Here is a 24,263-nt window from a genome sequence, read left to right as displayed (position 1 = left end):
CGCAAAGAAAATGTCCCTTCCAGTGACATTGACAGTTGGCTTCCCCTCCGCCAAACTCTGCCAATGTCAGATCCTGCTATGTATCACCCTGGTGGCTCCCAGGCCTGCTTTTTCTCAAATGGGTTGAGATGCGGGGGTCGCCAGGCGAGCTTTAAGCCTCATTTTGAGTATCTCATACCCATTCCGTATCCTAAACAGCAGGTGATTGGTTGTTCATCCTAGCCTTCAAGCCTAGGAAGTCTAGAGCATAAAGTTGGAAAATCTAATGAAAAAAATAAAGCTTTAACCCTTACACCACGTGGCCCCTCAGCTGAAAAGCAGTCACCTTAAAAACAGTACAGTTGACCTTTGAACAACACGGTTTGAACTGTGTGGGTCCAGTTAGGTGTGGACTTTTTTATATATATACAAATACAGTACAGTACTGTAAATGTATTTTCTCTCCCTGATGACTTTATTTAAAAAAAAAAATTTTTTTTAATGTTTATTTATCTTCAAGAGAGATGGAGAGACAGAGAGCAAGCAGGGGAGGGGCCGAGAGAGAGGGAGACACAGAATCTGAAGCAGGCTCCAGGCTCTGAGTTGTCAGCACAGAGCCCGACGCGGGGCTCGAACTCATGAACTTCGGGATCATGACCTGAGCCGAAGTCAGATGCTCAACCAACTGAGCCATCCCGGCACTCCACCCAGATGACTTTCCTAATAACATTTTTCTCTCTAGCTTGCTTTATTGTAAGAATACAGTATAGAATTCCCATAACATACAAAATATGTGTTAATTGACTGTTGATGTTATCGGTAAGGCTGCTTCCAGTCAACAGAACGTGAGTAGTTAAGATTTGGAGGAGGAAAAAGCGATACTCAGATTCTTGACTGTGTGGAGGGTCAGTGCCCCTAATCCTGATGTTGTTCAAGGGTCAACTGTAATCCCTTCTTTAGGCTCTGTGACACAGGAAAGGTGTGGGAGCCAAACCCAGAGGACCTCCCAGCTCCCTTTTCTTTTCGGGGTGGACAGGTCTGTTTCCACCTATTTCCGGTGTTTCTATGGTTTCCACCTCAGAGCAGTGTGAGGTGTCTTTTTTTTTTTTTTTAATTTTTTTAAATGTTTTATTTATTTTGAGAGACAGAGAGAGAGACACAGAGTGCAGTGGGGGAAGGGCAGAGAGAGAGGGAGACACAGAATCCGAAGCAGGCTCCAGGCTCCAAGCTGACAGCACAGAGCCTGACTCGGGGTTCGAACTCACAAACCGTGAAATCATGACCTGAGCCAAAGTGGATGCTTAACCGACTGAGCCACCCAGGCGCCCCTGCAGTGTGAGGTGTCTTAAGAGAGACTGGGAGCTGAGGGGATTTGGACATGTGGAATCATGTGGGGGATAGAAGGTTCTAGGAGCCAAGCTAATTGATTTACCTACTCAGGTAAGCGTGCCTTCAAGGCCAGTGTGGAGAAGTAAGTCATAGACACAAAGTTCCTGGTCATCTGAGGCCTCATGTTTCTGTCTTGTGGTTTCCTTGATTCTACCACAGCTTCTGTGAAGCTTAAATGACTGAGGCCAGTCCCATCCCTCACCTCCCCGGCTCCCTTCCCCCAGGAGATCTTCTGCCTCCTCTTATCCAGAAGGCTCTGTCTACAGGGTGTGTGTGCGGTACCCACGACCAGCCTCTGCCTACTCAGGAGGCAGCTCCTAGACAGAACAGTAGGTGCCCAGAGACCACACCTGGTACCTCACTTGAATGCAGGGTTGAATCAACCAGGGGAGGGTGCCCTGCCCCCTCCCCCATTTTTAAATCCATTGGAGATACGTTAAGAGTAGAATAAGTACACTGAAGTGTTCAGGATGGATTAGGGGGAGGGACACATAAGCTGAGAGGTCCCCGACGGGCTGCAGGGCTTCAGGCAACTCACTGCCTCTTGGGGTTTCCCGTTTCCTGGTTGGTAAATGAGGCGGTAGGCTCCTGTCATCTCTGCTCTTCTGGAAACTCGGACCCTTAAATGAGCACTAGTGGAGCCAGTGAGCCTTCCCGTTGCACCACCTCAGAAAGATAACCGGCATTATACCTGGGCTGGTCTGTCCACGCAAACCGGAAGCAACCGGCCGGAGGCGGCTGGAGTTGGGGGTGGGTGCAGAGTGGCACGGGGGTGCCGGGACTCAGTTCCAGAATCACTCCATGATGAATACAACCTAATTAAGCCAAATAATTGATTCCAAGTTTCTTTGAAAACCCTGACTCACTAGTCCAGACTACAAAAGAAAGAAAGATAAAGTGGAATCAAGCCCTTGAAAATGAATATTTGATGAGACAGTGAAGGGAAAGTAACAGTATATGGAAAACGAAAAGAGAATACATTGATTCCTATCCTTTGGGCTTACTTTTTTCTTGACCTCACACACCAAGCTCCCGAGACTGCCCCTCCCCCACTCATTATCCTACCATTTTCCGCTCAGCTGATCAGTTCTCTGTATGAAGAAGCTGAAAATGACATTCATCTTGGCAACTTAGGATTTCACCTACACTTTTAGCACCCACAGTCTGAGAATCTTTAACAAAAATGCATCTAAAAGCCTACCGGGTAGATATGAAGTAAACCCTCTTTGGGCTCACGTGATGCATCGTACTTGAACGTTTATCCCCCTCAGTCATCCTTAGAGCTCCCAGCTCGCCTCCTCGGTTCTGTGCTAGACACTGAGCAAGAACCTTGCCCCTGGAACCGGTTTCTCCCATTTGTATAGTACATAAAGAAATCTTATTCTCCAGCTCCCGGGCAGATAAATGGCATCGTCTCTGTAAAGCGCTCTCTATTTATATTGTACCTTTCTTAGAAGAGTTTCAAGCGCTGTGATCATTCCTTTTTTATTAATGAGAACAAGAGGGCACCATACTTGCTCGCTTGTTTGGGGTTTTAAAATAAGGTTGAGGGGAACAAACTAACTGAAAAGGTATTTTTCCCTGCTGGGATGTTTTCCTGAGTAGAAATTGATTAAGCCACAGCGAGCATCCTTCTCTGGCGGGGGGCTGTGGCCCTCTTCTCTCTGAGCGCTCCTGCCTGGTGCTGCGTATCATTGATTTCACCACACACAGAGCCCGGGTTGACCAGCAGCCTTCTCCAAGGCATTTTTATCATGGAGCACCAAGTTTAGATCAGCTTCCGGAGATTTTTAGATCTGTTGGAACGTGACCCATTTCAGAACAATAAAAGGGCTTACTGGAACACAGCCGCCCTGTGTGCCAGGGTCAGTTCTTTGCTATTTCAGAGCCGCCATGATAAGCCTGCTAGAACCATTCACTTTCCCATCGTCCACAGACCCCATCTCCCTCCTCTGTTTATCTTCATAGAAAAAATCAGGGGCTGGCAGGGGAGCGAGCGTGCCTTCTTCATTTGTCCCGGATTAACAATTACACTCCATGTGACTTCTCTTTGGGCTATTACATAGAGAAAAAAAAGGTACTCTGTGTAGCCACTTCGTTTTTCTTCTCTGAACTGGCCTACCAATCAGATTGTTTAGGTGGCATGCTTCCCCAGGGGAGAAGCCGGCAATTACAATGTACCTTGCACCGACATCAAAAGTCCTGGCAGAAAAGAGTACAATTCCTAAAGTAAAGGTGTGTCGAATGCAAGCATTAGTAATCATCTCGTGTCACCTTCTGGTTAGGAAACACTTGAGTCAGAGGTCACAGCGGGCTCAACAACCAGGCATTCATGTATTTAAAATATTTCACCAGGGAAACCCTCGGTTGTGATTTCATTCACGTGGATGCTGCAAGCAGAGAGACTACCACCTGGAGTTAGGAGTAAGTACCCGGTGTGGACCCAAAGAGGTTAGGTTTCTTCTCACAAGCCTCATCTCCTTCCCCTGGTGTGGCCAGATGCTAAGGCGGTGGCGGAACGGAGCAGAAAGAACGCCGAGCTGGGAATGAGGAGACCTGGTTTCACACCCTGGCTCTGCCCTTGACTAGCTGTGTCTTGACTTCTCTGTGTCTTGATTCTGTTATCCGCAAGGACGAGATTCCGGACTGGATGACCCCCTGGGCCTGCCTCCAGGTCCGGCATGCTAAGCTCACTCAGATCTAGGACACGTGGCAGTGGTCATCAGTACCGGATTGTCCGGTGTTTGGCTAGTCATGAAGATCTGCTGGTTAGCCAGCACAGGGAGCACTAAGTGACCAAGTCCAGGGAAGGTGGCAGGGGCTTTCCGTAGAATTGGGAGCATGGAAGTTCTCCACTGGTCTGGGTCTCTCCTCAGCACGGTGGGTTTCCAGTAGGAAATGCTGGCTGGCAAATGGTCTGCTCCTCAGGCGGCTCAGCTCTATCTAGAAATGGCTGTGCTGTGGGGAGAACTGCATCCTTCCCCAGCCCTTCCCCCCTTCATGCATAAATGCACAGCATAGCTTCTACTCGGCCCATCATTCCACGGTGGAGACCCCCAAAGTTCGGGGGAAGTGGAAGGGCTGTACTTCAGTGCCGAAGGGCCATCTCGACCCCCTCCCTCCCTGACTCTCTGGAGCACTGTCCCACGGGCACCTGGGAGAGGTCTGGGTCTTCCCAGCTCACAAGAAAGATGGAATGAGCAGTGGACACTGCCTCACTTTGAAGTTACACAGTCGCAAGACAGGTCAACAATATGCCCGGGGTCAGATCTTTGCCCAGAATGCACTGCTCCAGCATGACTGGCTTTTCAATTGAAGGAAGGGTCGAATGGCTCAGGCGCGGGTCCATTCATCCTCAGCCCTCTCCTTCACTCCATTACGCCTCATTACATCACCAACTTTGACAGCAGGGGCAGGGTGGGGCTGAGAGGGGGCAACCTGTGAGATGGGAGAAGGAAGGGGATGCCCCAGAAAGGGGAACGGGCTGCCCCCCTCACACTGCCACCGCCTCACAAGGTGGGTGCGAATGTCCATAGGAAGCATTAAGCCTAAGAAAGAGAGCACAGAGCTAAAGCAGTATCAGGTTTGTAGCTGTGCTAACAGCCCCCAGACAAATTGCTAATAATTCATGATCGTGGGTTCTTGGCAATAAGGGCATACTCTGTAGACTGGCTCTTTTGCTGCTAACATAATCTGATTTTCAGTGTGAGAAATGGCTGAAGCACTCAGAAATGGCCCAGTCATAGCACCTCATTAACACACAAGCACACACACGCACACACGCGTGCACACACACACACACACACACACTGCACAGTGGAGAAAGCTTTAATTATCTCTGCAGTAGGTCTTTTCTAAAAATCAGGTATTCCAAACTAGAAGCCCTACAGCTCTTTTCCTTCTGTTTTTGCATGGCTGACAGCAAAATTCCAGAAAGCTTATGAAAAGCCGGGAAAGGTGAATTCAGTGCATGGGCCAGAGAAGTTTTGAAAGTTGAAATGCAAACCCCCTTGGCGATCAATAACCAGCCTTCTCCCCTCTCCGCAGTGGCAGGGCCGGGCTGCCAGCTTTGACAGTGAGAGCTCCTGCCCGTCCCCGAAACCACCTCCCACACCATGAGCTGCGCGGCCGGGTGACACCGAGGGGACTCCGCGACGTTCTTTTTTGCACTTGTTCAACTGTCCAAACACAGTGTTACGCAGGAGCAGCGGCAGCGGTAGCACGAGTCTTAACCGCTCCTGTGTAGGTCAAGGCCAAGACATTTGTCGAGCGGCCGGACCTGTCTTAGTCGTTTTTGTCTCCCAAGGTGATGTTTTCTGTGGTTTTCACTTTTTATGGATCTGCTGCCAAGAAAAGAAGGGGGAAATAGTAGGAAAGAAAGAAGAGTGGAGAGCCCAGAGGTTGGTTCATATAAAATACAATGTAAAATAGTCACCTTTTCGGGGGAGGTGGTTTGAGTTCCTGAAGTTTTGTGTCTCCACCAAGCTCCACAACCCTGGAGACTGGAAGAATGGCTGCTTCTGCAGTGGCCCGCCGAAGGGTGCAGATCGGGCCACGAGCCTTTACGAGGTGAGTTATGACCCTTGGAAGCTCTTCACTGATGCGACACAGACCGAGATGAAGACTCCTGGTCCTGCGCTGAAATCACTGGGGCTCCGAGGTGTCTGTGCACCTTCCGCTGGTTGTGAGGGCTCCTTCCCCCACTTCCTTGTTGACTTTCCTCATGCATTGAACGAATGTCTTGATTCCTCATGGGAACTTAGCCACTTTCTTTAGGAAGGATTCTGCCGACACTAAACATGCCCTATGTTTTCTGGCACACCACAGTTAATGACCACCGTTGTTTGAAAACAGATCTTTGTTCTCAGAAATAACCTTCATGGTAAAGAAAAGAAGGCACCCAGGTTCCAGAATGACTTCCGTGCTATGCATAGCTTTAAAATGCCATGAAGTACCAAGCAACTGTTTCAAATGCCTCAGTAGATCAGAGAAGAACCTGGATAACATGTTCTTTGGAAAATGGGGAGTTTTAATCCAAGTCAGAGCTGGAATCCATTTTTCTCTGAAGAGAATCTTCTTGATTGAAACAAAGTCAATTTAAGAGTATTTCAGCACCCCCCCCACCCCCTCTTGACTCTGGGACAATGTTCATCTTCAACTTTAGTTCTATAAATTACTAAGTACTTCAGTGTTTGTTTCAGTGGTAGTGAAGGTTTCGGTTTTTTTCTCCTTTAGACCTCTACCTTAGGCCAAATTCAGTTTAGGAAAACAAAAATGTTTCAAGTGTTCTGCATTGTCATAGTACGTTTTTGTTGAGTTACTAGTGGCCTTCCCGCCAACCCCCTATAACTCAAGTTGGTTTGCTTAATCTCAGTCTGTATAGCCCTGGTAAATTCCCGGAGGTGAGTTGCCACTGTATCTTGTGAATACACAATGCCAACTTCCAGAGTCGTGTGTGTGTGACTTTCAAGAGGCAAGTCTGCTGAAGAGCCCCTTCTTCTGCCATTGGGAAGGTCAAGAACGGAAAAGCTACTCACACACCTTGTGTCTTATTCTTTGTATATGTCACGTGCTTTAGGAGCAGAAACTCAATAAAGTAACCCTCACTTTAAGCCAAGTTTTCAGGTTTCTCTGCTGATATGACTTTGGGCAGTGTCTTCTACCCAGAGTTCAGACTAGACATGAGGATGACCAGGATATTGTGGCCAGAGAAGTTTTCAGCTCATAAAAGTAAAGGCAGATAAACCCAAACTCTACTCTGTACTGAGCCTTAGGCTAGGAGCTAATGTGAGTCATTGTATAAAGATAAGCTTTCTCCCCAAATGTCTTGTGATTGATAGGCCATCCTGGTCGGGCAGTACTGTGGCTGGATGTTCTTTCCAGAAGGAGAAAAAACCTCATGTCATGACAAAAAAGGACAAAAAACCTCTTGTCATGACAAGACTTCCAACGGGCCATAAACTTTCTTCTGCCTCTTGACTCTAGACTGATTCCATCAAGAGGGCCATCTCAATCACTGGGCAGATGCTGTGGGTCCTGCAACTAGGAAGGGGACAGCTGAGTTTCCTGGGTCACAGCCCAGAAATTAGCGTGAGAGGATCCTTCCAGAAGGGAGCTCAAAACACATGTCCAGCTGCCATCCTCATAAGCCTTAGGCACATGAGAATGACCACTGGACCCTTTCGGAGGAGGGAGTGTGATCGGTGTGAAGGGTGGGATAGTGACTGCTCTCAGACATTCCTTTTATGTCCAAGCAGCTGACCCACACAAGCGAACCTCCCCGTGGTTTTGGGAGATGGTTTCCTGAGCAGATTGTGGTCTGCCCCCACCACCGACCCAGTTGCCACTTCCACTGTCGCAGCCTTGGTAAGTTTCTACAGCCTGGAAAGCCCAGGCTAGGGAGGCTCTCAGCAGCAGGAGCCTCACCCCCCAAGCATCTTCTGGGGAGACTAGTCCTCAACCCACAGCATGAATGAACCTGAATGTCTGCCAATGTCATTATCTAGCCCAATACCTCTTCCTCGCAGATGAGAATAAAATGAATTCCAAGTTTCAGAACAAAATGAAATACAAAGTTGATTCATTTGTTAGCTTCTCTGCCAGGAGAAACCTCTTTCCTGTCTTGGCGTTTTGAGCTTTGCTCAAGTCATGATAATCAGGGCCTTTTGCATATAGAAGTGTTTTGTTTTTGTTTTTGTTTTTGTTTTAAAGCAAAGTTCCCTTCTTTGGTTAGCAGTGTTTCTGGGCTAAAAGATGCCTCTCCCCCTTCCTTCACATATTCAGGATGTTAACTAATTGCATCGTCATTTAAAAAATTATGTTGTTCATTACTGCTTCGTGTCTCCCCGCCCCTGTCACAGCCTGGAGTTTTTATTCAATTAAATATCCGTCTCTCCCCCATTTCTCTTGTCATTGTATGTTCCTGAGGTTTAGCCGTCTGCATGCACACAGGACACTGCAGAGCTTTTTTACCTTTAAGCTTTGTTTCACGGAGATAACCACTTCCCTTCCGTCCGAGGTACAGCGGTAGGGCTTGTTTGGTTTTTGTTCCGCCCAAGGAATCCCTGCATATCCCAAGAGCCTGGAATACACCTGCGTTTTGCCAGGCTGATGGCTCCCAGAGCATTTGGTGCACGGGGCTGTGCTGTCTCCTGAGCTGTTCAACTCCACAAGCGAACGGCCCCTCCAGATGCCCAGGGAAGCGGGTTGCACGCTCGAACCTGGAAAGTGCCATGCTTTCGCCCACCCAGAGAGGAATCCTGCTAACTCTCATGAAACACCACTTGGCTGAATGAGGAGAAAAATCCTACTGCAGGCTGGAAATTTTAAAAAGAACATTCTGAATTAATAGAATATCCTCTCCACTCACCCCCAGCTTTTAATTAATTTAGGAAGCAGCCCACAGAGAGGAGAGTGGAAGGTACTGTCCTTTCCTGCGCATCCGCATCTGAATTACTGGCGCTCCGCAGTGAGATGCCACCAAGGGAGCCGAACTGCTGAGAGAAGCACTCTGCTTCCTAAACGCACAGCCTCCCCTGGCTTCTGCCTCCCGTCAGGTCACCTGTCAGCCGCGGGGCTCGGTGATGTGTAGCTTGGCTCGTATCTAGAGCAGATCAAGCGATGGGGTAAATGTGTCTGGCTGGCCGGGCTGGGTTACGCAGCCATAGCAGCCTTCAGACCTCAGTGGCTGGAAACAACAAAGGCTTACTTCTCATTCATGTTCCATGCCCGTCACAGGTCAGCAAGGGGTTGGGGGGAATGTTCTGCTCATCGGAGGTATTCAGGGGAACTTGGGACACCAGAGCAGCCAACATCTCAAACATTGCCTGAGGGAAAAGAGCTCTCTGAAGGCTCTTCTATTGGCCTCAACACTCTGGCCCAGAGGTGACACATGTCCCTTTCCTTCACAGTTCATTGCCCAGAACTATTCATGTGGCCACCCAAATTATAGGTGTTCAAGTGCCGAGGGGATGAAGACCTAGAGATAATCGGTGCGCACTCAGGATGACCACAGTGAGGTTAGCAGACCCATGGGGGGTGACAGCTACTGAATATCTGATTCAGAGAAACTCATAAAGAGAAGATATAGTCTATTCGTTGTCAAATGACATCAAGGACTATATTGAGCCACATAACTGTGCTAGCCTCAGACTGGAATCTTGCCCACAAACAGCTCCAGTCTAGTAAACTGGCAATGTAAGTAACTATAGTCCAAGGTAGAAAGTGGTGTGTGCGGGACAGGAGGTGTGGACTCCGTTTTGTTTTTGTTTTTGTTTTTTATGTCCATTCACTTTTGAGTCAGAGAGAGAGACAGAGAGAGACAGCAGGGGAGGGGCAGAGAGAGAGGGAGACACAGACTCCGAGGCAGCTCCAGGCTCGGAGCTGTCAGCACAGAGCCCGATGCGGGGCTTGAACCCACAGACTGTGAGATCATGCCCCGAGCTGAAGTCGGACGCTTAACTGACTGAGCCACCCAGGCGCCCCAAGAGGCATGGATTTCTGTGGCCACAGAAGAATATCATAGCTTGGCAGAATGACAGCTTCGAGAAGGAAGGGGCATCTGATCTAGAGCTTTAAAGGATGGGTAGGATTTGGGGATGTGGAGGTTGTGAGGGGGGAGCACATTCCAGGCTGAGGGGTCCATACTGGTGAAGGCCCAGAGCTGAGGAATCCCCAGGGCCACCAAGCACCTGAATCTGGGGGAGACAAGGAACCCCTGAGCACAGCCGCCACCTTGCTGGTGCTGGTCAGCCCCGGCCAGACGCTGGACGCCTGCCCGGGGAGGCTTCCCTTCCCCTACTCTGAGCCCTGCACCACCAGGCTCTAGACCTGGCCCCTGCCTCGTTCCTGCCAGCTGCCTCCACAAAGTGGGCTCGCTGCCCTCCTTCCTCCACTGCCGGCTTGGCCTCCGCTCTCAGACGGGCTGATCACCCAGAACTGCGAGATTTGCCTGATTTCAAGAATCTGTCTAGCTGCCACACCTCATCCCCTCGCCCAGCCTCATCGTCTCAGGCTGTTTTGCAGCTACAGGCCACTCGGGATTTCAGGATTTGTCCCGTGTCCCACCCCTCTTTGCAGTGAGCCCCATCCAGATGTCTGATGCCCTGGTGCAGGGCACGGGACTGGCCTCCCCCAACTTTCCTCTGGCTGGTTCACAGCAGCACCACCGGCAAGGCTGTGGCAAGCCCACAAGCAGAGCCTGGAGGCAAAGGGGCTTCCAGGCAGTTGCAGCCATCCACCCAAGAGGGGTGGGCCAAGCTTTGAAGGGCCAAGCTAGGCCTAGGCCCTTTGAAGGGCCAAGCTAGGCCTAGGCCACACACAGGGAGACAGGGGCACCTGTATGGGACATGGGGAACATGGATGGACAGCATGGCAGGGCGGACAGCTGAGCAGATCTGGAAGGCAGGGAGACGAAAAGGGCATTCAAGAGTGTTGAAGGCTTTCACACTTGAGGCACCAGAAAAATGATGGAGGCTTCCATAGAAACCGGAAACTCTGCAGAACAAGGGAAAACGATACGTCTGGTTTGGCCAGCTGAATTTGAGATGCGGGAGGATGTGCAGCCGACAGCCGTAGTTGGAGAGGCGGCTTGGCAGAGAGGTCGGGCGTGAGATGTTAATTTATAGAAAGCTTACACACCCAAATGAGATGTGGACAGGAGGCTGACACAGCCACGTGGGTACAAGCAGACAAGGAGAGTCTCAGAGAGGGCTTCTTCGGGAACCATCAAGATTTAGAGGTCAAGGAAAAAGAAAGCGATGTGAATAATAATGGAGGTGTGCCCAAGCAAAGCTGATCGATGAGGCTGCGGGTGAACAAAAACAGATCAATCAAGGCCTCATAAAACGATTCTTCACAAGTTAATCCAAAGCGCTTGAACCTAACTTGATTCGCAAGTCTATTTTCACCCACATTCGCAGGGACCCGCCTCTTTTTTTCCCCTTGCCTGTGCTTGCCTTTTGTGTGTGTGCATGCATGGTAAAATACATTTACCTTCAGTTTACCCTTTTAGCCCTTTTTAAGCATACGATTCAGCGGCTTTAATTATGTTCACACTGTTGTGCAAGCATCACCACCAGCCATCCACAGAACTTTGTCCATCCTGCAAAGCTGAAGCTCTGTGCCCATTAAACAGAGCTCCCCATCCCAACCTCCCCCAGCCCCTGGCCACGCCCATTCTACTTCGTGTCCCCATGAACTTCACCACTCTAGGTAGCTCGTATAAGTAGAATCGTGTCATACTTGTCCTTTGGTGCCTGGCTTATTTCACTTAGCAGAGTATCCTCAAGCTTCATCCATGTTGTAATATGTGTCAAGAATTTCCTTCCTTTTTAAAGCTGAATAATATTTTATTGTATGGATATACCCCATTTGGTTTTTCCATTGATCTGTCAGTGAACATTCGGGTTGCTTCCACCTTTTGGCTTTTGTGAATAATGCTGCCGTGAACATGGGTGTACAAACATCTCTTCCTGTCTCTGCTTCCAATTCTCTGGGGTATATATCTGGAGTGGAATTGTTGGACCATGTAGTAATTCTGTTTTTAATATGTTGGGGAACTGCCTCACCCTTTTTCATAGTGGCTGCACCATGTTACATTCCCATAGGCAGTGCACAAAGGTTCCAATTTCTCTCCATTCTCACCAACACTTGTTATATTTTTTTTATGTATTTTTGATGGTAGGCATCCTAATGGGTGTGAAGTGGTATCTAATTGTGATTCCGATTTGTATTTTCATAATGATTAGCGATGTTACGTATCTTTTCATGTGTTTTTTTGCCATTTGTATATATTCTTTGCACAATGTCTATTCAAGTCCTTTGCTTGTTTATTTTATTTTATTTTATTAAGCTTTAAATTTTAATTCCAGTATAGTTAACATACAGTGCTATATTCGTTCCAGGCACACAATATAGTGATTCAATGCGCATTTCTGAATTTGTTTTGTTGTTGTTCTTTGGATTCTTCTATATTCAAGGTATTAATTAATCTCTTGTCAGATTTACGATTTACCAATACAGTATTGTCTCCCATTCTGTGGGTTGCTGTTGATGATGTCCTATGATGCACAAAAGTTTTAAAATTTGGAATTGTCCAATTTGTCTATTTTTTCTTTTGTTGCCTGTGCTTTTGGTGTCATATCCAAGAAATCATTGCCAGATCCAATCCCATGATGCTTTCCCCCTATATTTTCTTCTAAGAGTTTTATAGGGTTTAGCTCTTATACTTGGGTCTTCAATCCATTTTGAGTTAATTTTTGTAGAGGTTTAAGATTAGAGTCCAACTTCATTCTCTTGCACATGGATATCCAGTTTTTTCACATCATTTGTTGCAAAGACTGTCTTTTCGACATTGAATGACCTTGGCACCCTTGTTGAAAATCATTTGACCATATATGTGAGGGTTTATTTCTGGGCTCTCTATTCTGTTTCATTGGCCTATATGTGTGCCTTTATGCTAGTACCACATTAATTTGATTACTTAGAGCTTTGTGGGAAGTCTTGAAGTAGGCAGTGTGAATCTTCCAACTTTGTTCTTTTCCAAAATTGTTTTGGCTACTCAAGGTGCCTTGAGATTCCATATGAATTTTAGCATGAATCTATTTCTACAAAAAAATGGGATTTTAAAAAAAAAGCTTGTTTTGTGTGTGTGTGAGAGAGAGAGAGAGAGAGTGCATGAGCAGGGGAGGGGTAGAGACAGAGAGGGAGAAAGAGACTCCCAAGCAGGCTCCATGCTGACAGTGCAGAGCTCGAACCCACGAGCCGAGAGATCATGACCTGAGTCCAAATCAAGAGTCAGACACTTAACTGACTGAGCCACCCAGATGCCCCCCAAAATGGAATTTTGATAGGGTTTGCACTGAATCAATACATACCTTTAGGTAGTATTCACAGGGATCCAACTTTTGAGGGCACTGTAAAGTGTCCTATAGGAATCACCTGTAAGGTGCCATTTGCTGACATTCTGTCCACAAACCTATTCTTACCTCTGGAGTTTGGCTGATAAACAAGTGTTTTGTTACTTGGAGCAGGACCAAGCATGGTGATGGAGGTGTAACTGGCTAACCAGACCTTTTACCCAATTCTTGCCAGTTTCCTGTGGAATTCATCTCCCCCAACTGCAGATGTCTTGGACCAACTCCCAACCTGCTAACCAAACTCAACCCCACAGCCCGACTTCTCTCTCTTGCCCTACTCAGCCCCAGAACACTCAAGAACTTCAGCTGCACTAACTCCTATGAATGCAGGTTAATCTCTTTTCCTGCATGCACGTAGGTATTCACTCAATTAACATGTTGAGCACCTAGTATACATCAGATAACGTGTTAGGGCTGAGGGCACGCACATTAGTAATAACAACTAACAAACACTAAGCACTTCTCATATGCCGGGCATTGTCCTAAGCACCTTCCATCCATTCTCATTTAATTTTCTCTTTAACCCTATGAGGTCAAGAAACTTGGCCTAGGTCATACAACTGAACCCAGATAACTAAACCCCATGGTTCACGTGCTTAAGCATGATGGTCAACTGCCCTCTAATAAAACACAGCTCTTCAAGGGGCTCACAATTCAGGGGAGACACACACATAAATAGAAAATTACTCTTAAATGTGGTAAGCCTGGAGAAGATTTGCCTAACCCATCTGTCTATTCATATGCCCTTCATGATGCAATCCTAAATGTATCCTCTGAGACCTCAACTTCATTCCTTCCTGGAGAGAGCCCTTCAGTGGCCTCTTTGTGAACCAGCACTCGTGCACATGCATTGATCCCTCACATCAGTTCCTCCTCCGGGAATAGCTGAAGAATTGTGGAGTCCGCTCATCACACCCAGCCCCAGTCAGTCACCTCATAAACGTGTCCTGTGTCGGACAATGCCAGGAAGAGTGAAAGCTTGCTGTAACTTAGCAGCTCCACTGGGAAGCTCAGAAACGGCAAGAGGGCTCATCGCTCAATGATACGCAGCTCCAAACAAAGCCTGTGCCATCAGACTTGATGAAAAGGGAAATCGACGGGGAGCTGCCACGGGAGAGAACAGATAGAAGGACTCAGAGGGTTCAGAGGAACTCTACAAATAGGAACGCGTCCGGGCTAGCTCAGCTCTCTTCCCTTCTTATGTCTTCTCCTGTTCAGTACCAGAGGGGTGAGCCTCCTGCAGAGGCCCCAGCTGAGGACAGCTCACTGGCAGTAAATTAGAACCGGGGGGGCAGACTGGGGAGGTGTGTGACTCCTTTACCCGAGGGGACTCTCTTTCCTGCACAGACTGGGGGAGTTTGGTGACACATCAAGGACTGTCCCGAGAGACGCAGAGCACCGATGTGGGCAGGCGCCTCAGGCATCCTGAGACATGTAGCATTTCTTCTTTCCTCTGTCGCTTTACCTTGCGGTCTGTGTCTGAGCCAGGTGTGTGGGGACCCTTCGGGCTGTGACAATGAGGAATGGAAACCCATGGCTAGAAATTCTCAGTGTGTTTGGAAACGCGAGTCTCTGAGATGACAGAGGATTTGCTAATCACGGTGGGAAGGCCTACTGCCCCTTGGGACCACAGTCCTTCGTCTCCCTGGAGACATTACTGACAATGACACTGCACAGTTAAAATGGATTGTGAAATCAAAGAACCAGAGAGCTTCCCAACTGTCTTCCTTAAATGACCGCCAACTCTCTCTTCCAGATGGTCCAAACATGCCTGATCTCTTACGCAGAGAGGCTCTTCCTGTGCCTCCTGGTCTTGAACCCGTGGCTTCCCTGATGCTTCCGGCTTGCTCTCTCCCTGGCCAGGAAACTAAGGGTAGAACTGTCTTCTCCATTCTCTTCCATCCCAGTGGCTACCCGACATGCCGTGCTGCCTCCTACCAGATGTGCCACATGAGGACGGAGTCATCTCTTCACCACCATCACATTTGGTAAACTCCAGAGCCGGAAGATCTGGGTTCAGCCCGGTCTAACCCGGGCAGGTCTTTCAACCTCTCTGAGCCTCTTTCCCCCATCCGTAAGCCAGAGGTGGAGTTGCATCGATTGCGGTGGTCAGGCTCAGCTTCGGGTCTGCAGCCCGGGAGCAAACCGCAGCCGCCAGCGTTGCCCGGACCCCGTCCCCCCTCCTTGAAGGCCTGCTCACCTTTCACAGCTGAGTAACTTGAGAACAAAGGGAGTGACACTGCATTGCCTGCCGCTCCCAAGCCTGGAGAGGGTGGGAGGGCGCGGGGAGGGGGATGTACAGAATAAATCAAGTGGCTGGGTAATTAATTTAGAACAACGTAAGCACTGAGCGTTGAGGAGAAACAAAAGTGGTGACATTTAACGAATGTGTCCGTTGATATCTCACTCATTCCAGCTGTCTTTTGAAATGTCAGAGAGCTCACAGTCCCTTTTCCTTGCAGCTGGAAGGTCTGTGCAAACAACCAATTCTGGTTGCTGCCCAGTGGGTTAGCACGGGCACATAATTTCAGAAGCGGGAGGTCCCAGAGGCCGAAGGAACGGGAGACAATGCCCGTCACCCTCAGAGAGCCGGCCACTGCAGCTGCCCCTTGGCCCCCAGCCCCGGGTTCCTTTCTCCTTGCCTTTTGCCCACCTTCTTGCCACTGACTATGAAAAGCACACCAGGTGTCCATGCCAAGAGAAGGACAGTCCGTGTTTTCATGGAGATCCTCCATTTAGGCCTCTTCAAACTCCTCAGAGCTTACAAGTTTGCAAGAGAAAACCTTAGCTGAACTCCAGGGAGAGGGAAAGCCAAGAGCCAGTTCCTCCAGAGAACTCCAGGCTCAGGAATTTCCATTCTGAGCTGATTGGCCCTCGGTTCGGTCCTCTATAAATACCAGATCTACTGCTCAGAGACAAACCCGGGGAACAAACCAGCTGGATTTGCGCTTTGGGGAAGAATGTAAAGCCAAGCAGCACGGAGTAGTTTTCATCCCAGACTCCATCTCTAACCCCCAAAGTGAGTTTTCCCACCGTCATCCACAGCTCAGCAGCCGGTGTCCACAACCTTATGGGCACCGAGGTGCAAGGAGACGGAGCGGTTAAAACCCGCATGGAAAACCAGCCGGTGGAAGTCTGAGTGACCGAGGCAGACTTGAAAGTTCCTGCAAGCCCCGCTTACCTCGCAGAGCTTGAGGAGCAGAGGAGGGCCACGGCGTTCTAGGCTGCCTGGGAGCAGGACAGGGTGAGCCAGCCCAGAACGGCGACAGCTCAGCTTTGGCCAACCCCAGTTGCACGGAGAACGCACAGGGACGTGTCAGAGGAGAGCCACCCTTCCACGGTCCGGTTCAAAGCCAGGTTGCACAGGGGGTCCGTGCAGCCCCCGGGGCGAAGTCAAACACGGGGGCCCCACCACCTGAGGGTGCTCTCGCTTAGAGCAGAGCCAAACCACAGGGACACCGTCCCCCCTGGCCCTCCCACCAGTACACAAAGCCACAGCTCAGTACAGCAAGCAGGTGTTCACAGTCCATCTCGCAGAGCGTCTCCTGTGTGCTCACCCTCCCTCCTGGAGGTTCTCTCCTGACTCTGGCGTCTGTCACGGAGCCAGTTTTGCAACCACCCCAACTCTTAGGCATATACCCGTAGAGAGCAAAGGCCCCCAGGCCCAGTCCTTGGCCTCCCCCCAGCTGTCTACACAATTTCATCCACCCCCAGCCCCATACGACTTCCAGCTGCTGCCTATCCATCCCCAGCTGCCATTACTCTCCAGAGCACCAAACTGCCACCTTCCATACACAAGGCCCTTGGACGTCCTGCTGCAGCCCAGCTGGCTCTCTTGCTGTCTTTGGACTTCAGTAGCCTTCCCCCACGTGTTTAATCCCGGACTCCCTTCTCTCCCTGCGTGCGCCACAATGCCACATTTCTTTCTTTCTCTGTGTTGTCTCACTGACCCCACTCTAGACCATCGCTTCCCTCCTAGATTACTGCCATAGTCTCCACTGCTTGGGATTCCCACTTCTCTCCCGCCTCTGTGCCCATCTAGCGATTGGAAACACGAAGACGTCAGGGGCTAAGCAGGTGCATAAATGTGTAAGGCTGTAAATCAAAGGTAGAGTGGCAGGTTGTGGGCACCGGAGGGGGCAAGCTCTATCTAAAGACATTCAAATTGAAATTAAAAAAAAAAAAAAACCCACTAGGCGTACTGATCAGGTTCGACCCCTAGACAACTACTTCTCAGCCCCTAAAACGTCAGTCTTCACTTCCCTGGTAGTTTCATTATCATCACACCTTTAGAATACATTTCACCATTACTCAGAAACTATTACTGACTCCCCTTTTGCCCATTGGGGGGAAAGGAATGATTACTGCTCGCATAAAATGTTAAATATTATCAAGGACTTTGCTTTACATGAAACTGGTAATGGATTAATCTGGCGTTCAGGATGCCTCATGGGTCCCCACTGCCATTTCCAAAGGCAACCCGCCTCTCCTCAGGCTTATGTAGATTCTTTCATCAGAATGCCCTCCTCTCCCCTGGGAAATATAAACATAAACATTCACTCTTTAAGGCCACCTCCTGGAAAAGCCTCCCCAGCCTGGGGCAGGGGAGACCCCCACCACAGTCCCGAAGCAGCTGCTGGCCCATACTATGTGCCCCAGTGTGCCCTGCCTTGTCTCCACACGTGCTCTTGTCCTCCACCCGTGGCGAGGATCGAAGGTCTTTCCTTGTTTGGCTCCCTCCCACCACCCTACACATTCAGGTGCCCCATTGCAGTGGGCCTGTCAGAGAGGAAGCACCTGCCGCCAGGGAGGGGACACGTGAGCCAAGACCACAGTCAGGTATCCAGATTCAGAACAGCAAGTGTGTGGTTGAGAAAATAATTTCTAGAAGCCCAAGCATAACGCTAATGGCAATGGTTTCCAGCAGCGGCTCTCAAACCTTACTGCCTACTTGAACCGCCTGGAGCCATTGCTCCAAATGTCAATTGCAGACCACAGAGATCCTGGTGTACTGCACCAAGGGTAGAGCCTAGGCATGGGTACATCAACAAGCTGGCGGATGATTCCGATGCCAGTAAATTCCAGACCCAGGCTCTGAGGAACAGTTGATCCCAGGATTTGAGATTTGGCTCTACCTGGAGTGGGACGGTTGTTCCTAATCATGAAGACCTTGATCCAGACCCGGCTCACAGGGTGACCATATTCTGAATTCCACACGGTGGGTAGTCACCGAGGGCTGTGTTCCTGGGCAGTCTCAGCGTGGGGGTATTCACCGAGGGCTGTGTTCCTGGGCAGTCTCGGCGTGGGTGTATTCCCACCCTGGATATCTGTCCGGCAGCCCTACGGACCACACACAGTCAGTCTGAACAGGAGGGGGTGTTAGCGGCAAAGGCACCCAAGGTGGGAGCTCTGCCCGGTGCCCTAACAGTCACCCCCACCCCCCCCACCCATGACACTGCAATTCAGTCCCTACTGGAGCAGGGCAAGCCATCTGCTTCCCTCCCTGCACCCTTGTTCTGCGTCACCACGGAGGAAAAGCCGAGGCAAACAGGTTGATCATGACTGTGAGCATCTGTTCTAAACTAGCTGACTGCAGACTGGGCACAGGCAGGGACAGGAGGCAGTGGCGGAGTGGGAGTGCTGCCCCAGCCTGGCACCTCTTCCAGAGCCCCCACCCCCACCTCTCTCCCTAACCCAGTCTTTTCCAACGGACAGATCCTAGAGAATTTTAGGGAAGTCTCTGCAATCAGGGACTGACTGGAGCAGAGGGTGAGAGGGGTGCTAGTCCCACCTACTAGTCCTATGCATTGGGTCTGAGGACGGGAGGTCAGCTGAGTCTGTTTTCCTGCCATGAGAAAATGTCTTGAGATGCCTCACAAGCTCCCAAGTTCCTGTGGGAGAACTCCAGCTGGGTGACTTTGGGGACCTCAAACTCAGCGCGGCCTACTCTCAACTGTCCTCCCTCTGGCTGCCAGCCCTCCTGGGCCCCCTCTCTTGGTGGTGGCACCGCTCATATTCTTACCACCAGGCCCAGGGCCTCCGAATCGTTTTCTATTCCTCCCTCTCCTCAGCCCCAGTCACCCACCAATGCCTGTCCATCCCACCCAGTCGGTCTCATACCCGTCCTGACTTTCAGCAACCACACCTCTGCCCCTTCACCCCTGGCCCCGGATGACTGCAGGCATTTACTAAGGAGGCTGTATAGCTCTGCTCCTTGACTTCTCTACCCACCTTGGTTCCCAAAGTGACACTTACAGATTATCCAGGGATCCTGGATGAAAGAACTTAAAAGAACTACTAGGGCGCCTGGATGGCTCAGTTGGTTAAGCGTCCGACACATGATGTCGGCTCCGGTCATGATCTCCTGGTTTGTGAGATCGAGTCCTGCATCCAGCTCTGCACTGACAGCACAGAGACTGCTTGGGATTCTCTCTCCCTCTCTACTTCCTTACTACTCACACACTCCCTTTCTCTCTCAAATAAATATTTTAAAAAAAAAAATTGTTAACGTTTATTTATTTTTGAGACAGAGAGAGACAGAGCATGAACCGGGGAGGGTCAGAGAGAGGGAGACACAGAATCTGAAACAGGCTCCAGGCTCTGAGCTGTCAGCACAGAGCCCGACGCGGGGCTCGAACTCACAGATCGTGAGATCATGACCTGAGCTGAAGTCAGCCGCTTAACCGACTGAGCCACCCAGGCGCCCCTCAAATAAGTATTTTTAATAATTTAAAAGAACTACTAGAAACTGTACATTTACCTCAATACAGCCTCACGGATATTAATAAATATGATTTGTCATACGGCTGAAATCCAACGAGATCTATGGGGGTAAATTAACGGGAGGGGTCCCCTGGTCATGAAAGGTGGGGACCCAGTCTATGTTCACACAGTCCTAGTTAGCGAGCTCTCTGGAGCCTTTGTCCACTGTCCCTTCTCTTTGGCCCCGTTCCTTCAGATTCCTTTCTATGGCATTCTGGTTCAGTGCCCCGTGACCCTACCCATTCACCTTCTCTCTTCACACAGGCAGCATTTCTTTTTTTTTTTTTTTTTCAACGTTTATTTATTTTTGGGACAGAGAGAGACAGAGCATGAACGGGGGAGGGGCAGAGAGAGAGGGAGACACAGAATCGGAAACAGGCTCCAGGCTCCGAGCCATCAGCCCAGAGCCCGACGCGGGGCTCGAACTCACGGACCGCGAGATCGTGACCTGGCTGAAGTCGGACGCTCAACCGACTGCGCCACCCAGGCGCCCCAGGCAGCATTTCCAAACACCTGTGCTCACGCTGTTCCCTTGCTCTGGAGTATTCTTCTAACCCCTCCTTTGCCCCTGGAAACCTTTCTTGTCTTTCACGTTCCTGCTCAAATGTCCTTCCCCCATCTTCCCTGAGCTCTGCCTGTCCCAGGTCACCTCCTTCTTCTCTGTCCTGTAAGTCCAGTGTTCATTTCTTCTTTTAGAAGACGTTTCACTCTGATGTCCATTATAGGGAGGGTCTTCCCCAAAAGGGCAGAGGCCACTTGAGAGCTGATGCCCCTACTGTACTTTGCACAGTGTCGGGCACTTAGTGGGTGCTTGATAAATGTTTTTTGGATAAATTGGGAATATGAATGAATGAGTAGATGACCTCTCTCTCCTACAGGCTAAAATCAACATCATCACAATGTCCCAGAATCATCCTACACCATCCACAGAACCCAGGGTTGTTTCCGGGAGAAATGGGGTAAAGAGAATGCATATTTGGAAGGTTCTTGAAGTCCTTACACTGCACCTATGGTCTAGAGTGGCCACTTAGGACTGCAGTGACCACTATTTTCCAATAACACCAACATTAATCATAGCAGCTGTCATCCATTAAGTGACTGTGATGTGTCAGTCTCCATGCTAGGTTCTTTTCATGCACGACCTGACTGGTTCTGACATCAGTCCTATGAGGTAGGTAGCATAAGTACTGTTTCATAGTACACATAAGGAAACAAGAGAAGTCAAGTCGATCGCCCAAAGCCAAGGAGGAGAGCTGAGATTCCAGCCTAGGTGACTCCGACCCTAACTGCTCTGTCCTGACTCCACAGGGCTCAGGCACCCCCTCCACCTGCATCCCACCGGCTGTCCCTGAGCCATCAGTGCAACAACATGTTTATCTCTTGCCAGAGAGGCTGTGAGCTCCACAGGCAGACTGAGCCCAGGCCATGAGGGCCAGACCACTGCACTTCCTTACCTAAAGTGTAGGTTCCTCCAAGGCCCCCCAGACACTGCTGGGGAAACATCTTCCTTCCTATCCCAACAACCTAGGCCCATGCCACTGTGTCCCCAGAGAGCTGTCACTGCGCCGTGCCGGCCTCCCTCTCTCTGCGAGGTGGTACCTGGGATCAGGTGCCTCTGATGATGGATGCCTTCAATATTTTGGCCAGTCCCACTAAGAAGGTTTGAAAATAAACTGGGCCAGCAGGAAAAGGTAATTAGGCAGCGCTTTCCTGATGAGGTGGGAGGATCAGCAGGTGTTAAGGTCAGGGATCTGAGTCCTGGTGTGCATTTAATTAACTATCGCTGTTCTGTTCACACATGGGATGGCAAAGCTTGAAAAAGTCCCAACCAACCTCTTCCCTGGTAACTCCAGGAGGGGGAGAGGAAGGAGGCCAAGGGTGCCCCCCCACCAAAAAAAATAAAGAAACAAAGCCAAACCACAAAACAGAGCAGCCAGAACCCAAAGCTTCTTGTACACCAGCCCTTGATTAGGAAAAGAATAACCAAAGGGAACAGAGAGAGCCCCCGGGAGACAGGGCTCTAGATATCCTAGTGGCACACAAAAGGGTTGGAGGAAAGGGACGGAATGCTTAAAAAGCAGTTAACCAATATGCAAGGCATCCTATTTAAATTCTAACAAGGCCACTACTCAGAGATAACAAAGGCCGCTGTGTTTAATTAAGGGTATAAACGGTAGAAATATGAGACAGGAACTCTTACGAGCTGTTAATGAGGTGGATGGGAAGCCTCTAAAAATAAGCCATGGCAAGTTGAAAGGGTAATTAGGGGTGCAAAAATAAACAGAGAGTGTCAATTTGAGAGACTTTCTCTGCAAAGGCTTCTCCCAACCCATCCTCAGTAGGCAGGGTGGTCCCAAGAGAGAGGCCCCAAGGGGTCAGGGCTGGCAGTAGGGCAACTGCCCTCCTCACTTGGCCCGTTCTCCTTTCTGGCCTTGGAAGAATAAGCCCCCCACTTGGCCCCGCCACATTCCAACCAACCAGAGCCCAAGAGAGGCCTTATGTATGCCTTGTTGAACAAAGAGGCCTCAAAGAGACCTGAACAAATATTAGGGGATAAGAGACCTTAAGAACTAAGTGTTAAAAATCAGTCTGGTTCCTGCCTCTGAGCTGAGAGCCAGGAATTATGCCTATGTGCATGGATGCATGGATACACACACACACACACACACACACACACACACACACACACACACACACACACACACACATCAGTGGAGATTTCCAGTCAAGGCCAGCCCCAGCATGTAGGGAGTAGGTGATTGCTAACCCTGAAGGTAGGCAGGAGATGTTCTTGTAGGCCTCCAGCCTCCTACCTCCGTATTGTCCTTCTCCCCTTCCCCATGATGGCTTTGAACACCACCACTTTCGGAAGTCATTCTGTGGTCAAGTAAGTTTGGGAAATTCTTCCAATGATATGCCCCCTGGGGAGATGCACATTAATACATTTAATGCTCTGAGAAGAATAAAGGAATTTTTGTGTTTATTTAACTTGGGATTTCCCAAACGATCTGATCATGTAACCCTTTTCCCACAAAATACTACTTACCAAATCTCTCCCCCACTACCCACCCCCAACCAGTAGAATGTGGGAGCATTAAATATGGCCCTGGGGGACTGGGAATTGACCTTAGGAGGGATAAGTGGAGCACAGACCCCTCCCTGCTCTGATGATGGGGCATCAGTAGTCTCCCCAAGAGGTGCTATAGAGCAGTAGGCTGGTCACTGGGGCCAGGGAGGAAGAACCCCACAAAGGGAAACAAGGGGGCTCTGGGCATAAATGTCCCTCATTTCATTTATTCTCTCACCAACTTCTCTGCAAATATCTGGCAATGCCAGTTCCTCAAGTTACCAAGTGTTGCCCACTCAAGGAGAGAATGGACCAGCCGGAAGACAGGACCCATCGCCGCTGTTGCTAAGGCTGTGTGACCTGGGCAACAGGACTTCATCCTTTTTATCACCTGCCCTTATTTGTAAAATCAGGATAGTAATACCAGCTACCTCACAGAGTTGTTTAGAAGGGTAAGTAAAGTAATACATACATGCATTTAGTGTCTTTTCAAGCATGAAATGTATTTACAACGAGCAGAATGACAACATTTTCTGCTTCCCTCGATACATTCCCTGGGGCGACTTCATCCACTCCCAAAGTCTTCATCCCATGGAAATGTAGATGGGTCTGGAAACCATATTCCTATCCAGATCTCTCTCCTGAACTCTAGCTTTCCACTACAGTTTGAGACTCATTGTAAGAAGGCAGAAATCCAATGAACTTCAAGGACAGAAAGTAAAACCTTGTCAGATCTGAGAGGATCTACACTTGAGATCCGGGCCAACCCATTAAGAATGGAAGCAGCAACTCTGTCTCCCTGGCTTTAGGGTCTGCTCTGTTCTCTTGTCCCCCACCACCTACCTCTACCTACTTATCAGCCCCCAAGGGTTTAAGACCCAAGCCCAGAGCCCACTGCAAGTGGCAATAGACTCCGTGTCTCCTGGTTCAAGTGTTGGGAGAAAAAGTCTCCTTGGATGAGTCTGTCCATTTGATCCAGACAACAAGTCAGAGGATGGCTGCCCAGGGTTAGGTGTCCATTGCAGATCCAATAGACAGCCAACTATTGGCTCTACGAGAGGGAGGGGCTCGTGTGCATATAGAGCTGTCCCTTGTGGTCTCACTGGACAGGACAAATAATAAAAGCCTGTCGGGGCGCCTGGGTGGCG

General features: G+C 49.6%; 1 protein-coding gene and 1 long non-coding RNA gene across 10 annotated transcripts in view; one reads left to right on the top strand and one right to left on the bottom strand.

Moving 5' to 3' along the window:
- The window catches only part of SYT6 (synaptotagmin 6), a 60,320-nt gene extending 53,335 nt beyond the window's left edge, over positions 1–6,985 (top strand). For 6 of the 9 annotated variants that reach the window (XM_019837657.3, XM_019837656.3, XM_019837655.3 and 3 more), the window contains one exon: positions 5,416–6,985. In XM_019837657.3, coding sequence (XP_019693216.2) covers positions 5,416–5,614 — 199 coding nt within the window. In that variant the 3' untranslated portion in view covers positions 5,615–6,985. Of the gene's footprint in view, positions 1–3,723; positions 3,793–5,415 lie in introns of all 9 variants that reach the window. The other 3 variants (XM_019837658.3, XR_002161199.3, XR_002161198.3) reach the window with 1 other exon arrangement.
- Positions 1–24,263, bottom strand: part of LOC109502540 — a 112,205-nt gene that overhangs the window by 35,510 nt on the left and 52,432 nt on the right. The gene's annotated exons all lie outside the window — the stretch shown is intronic.

Source organism: Felis catus, chromosome C1 (assembly GCF_018350175.1).
Source record: "Felis catus isolate Fca126 chromosome C1, F.catus_Fca126_mat1.0, whole genome shotgun sequence".
NCBI classification, from domain to species: Eukaryota; Metazoa; Chordata; class Mammalia; order Carnivora; family Felidae; genus Felis; species Felis catus.
This window is presented reverse-complemented; position numbering and strand designations above follow the sequence as displayed.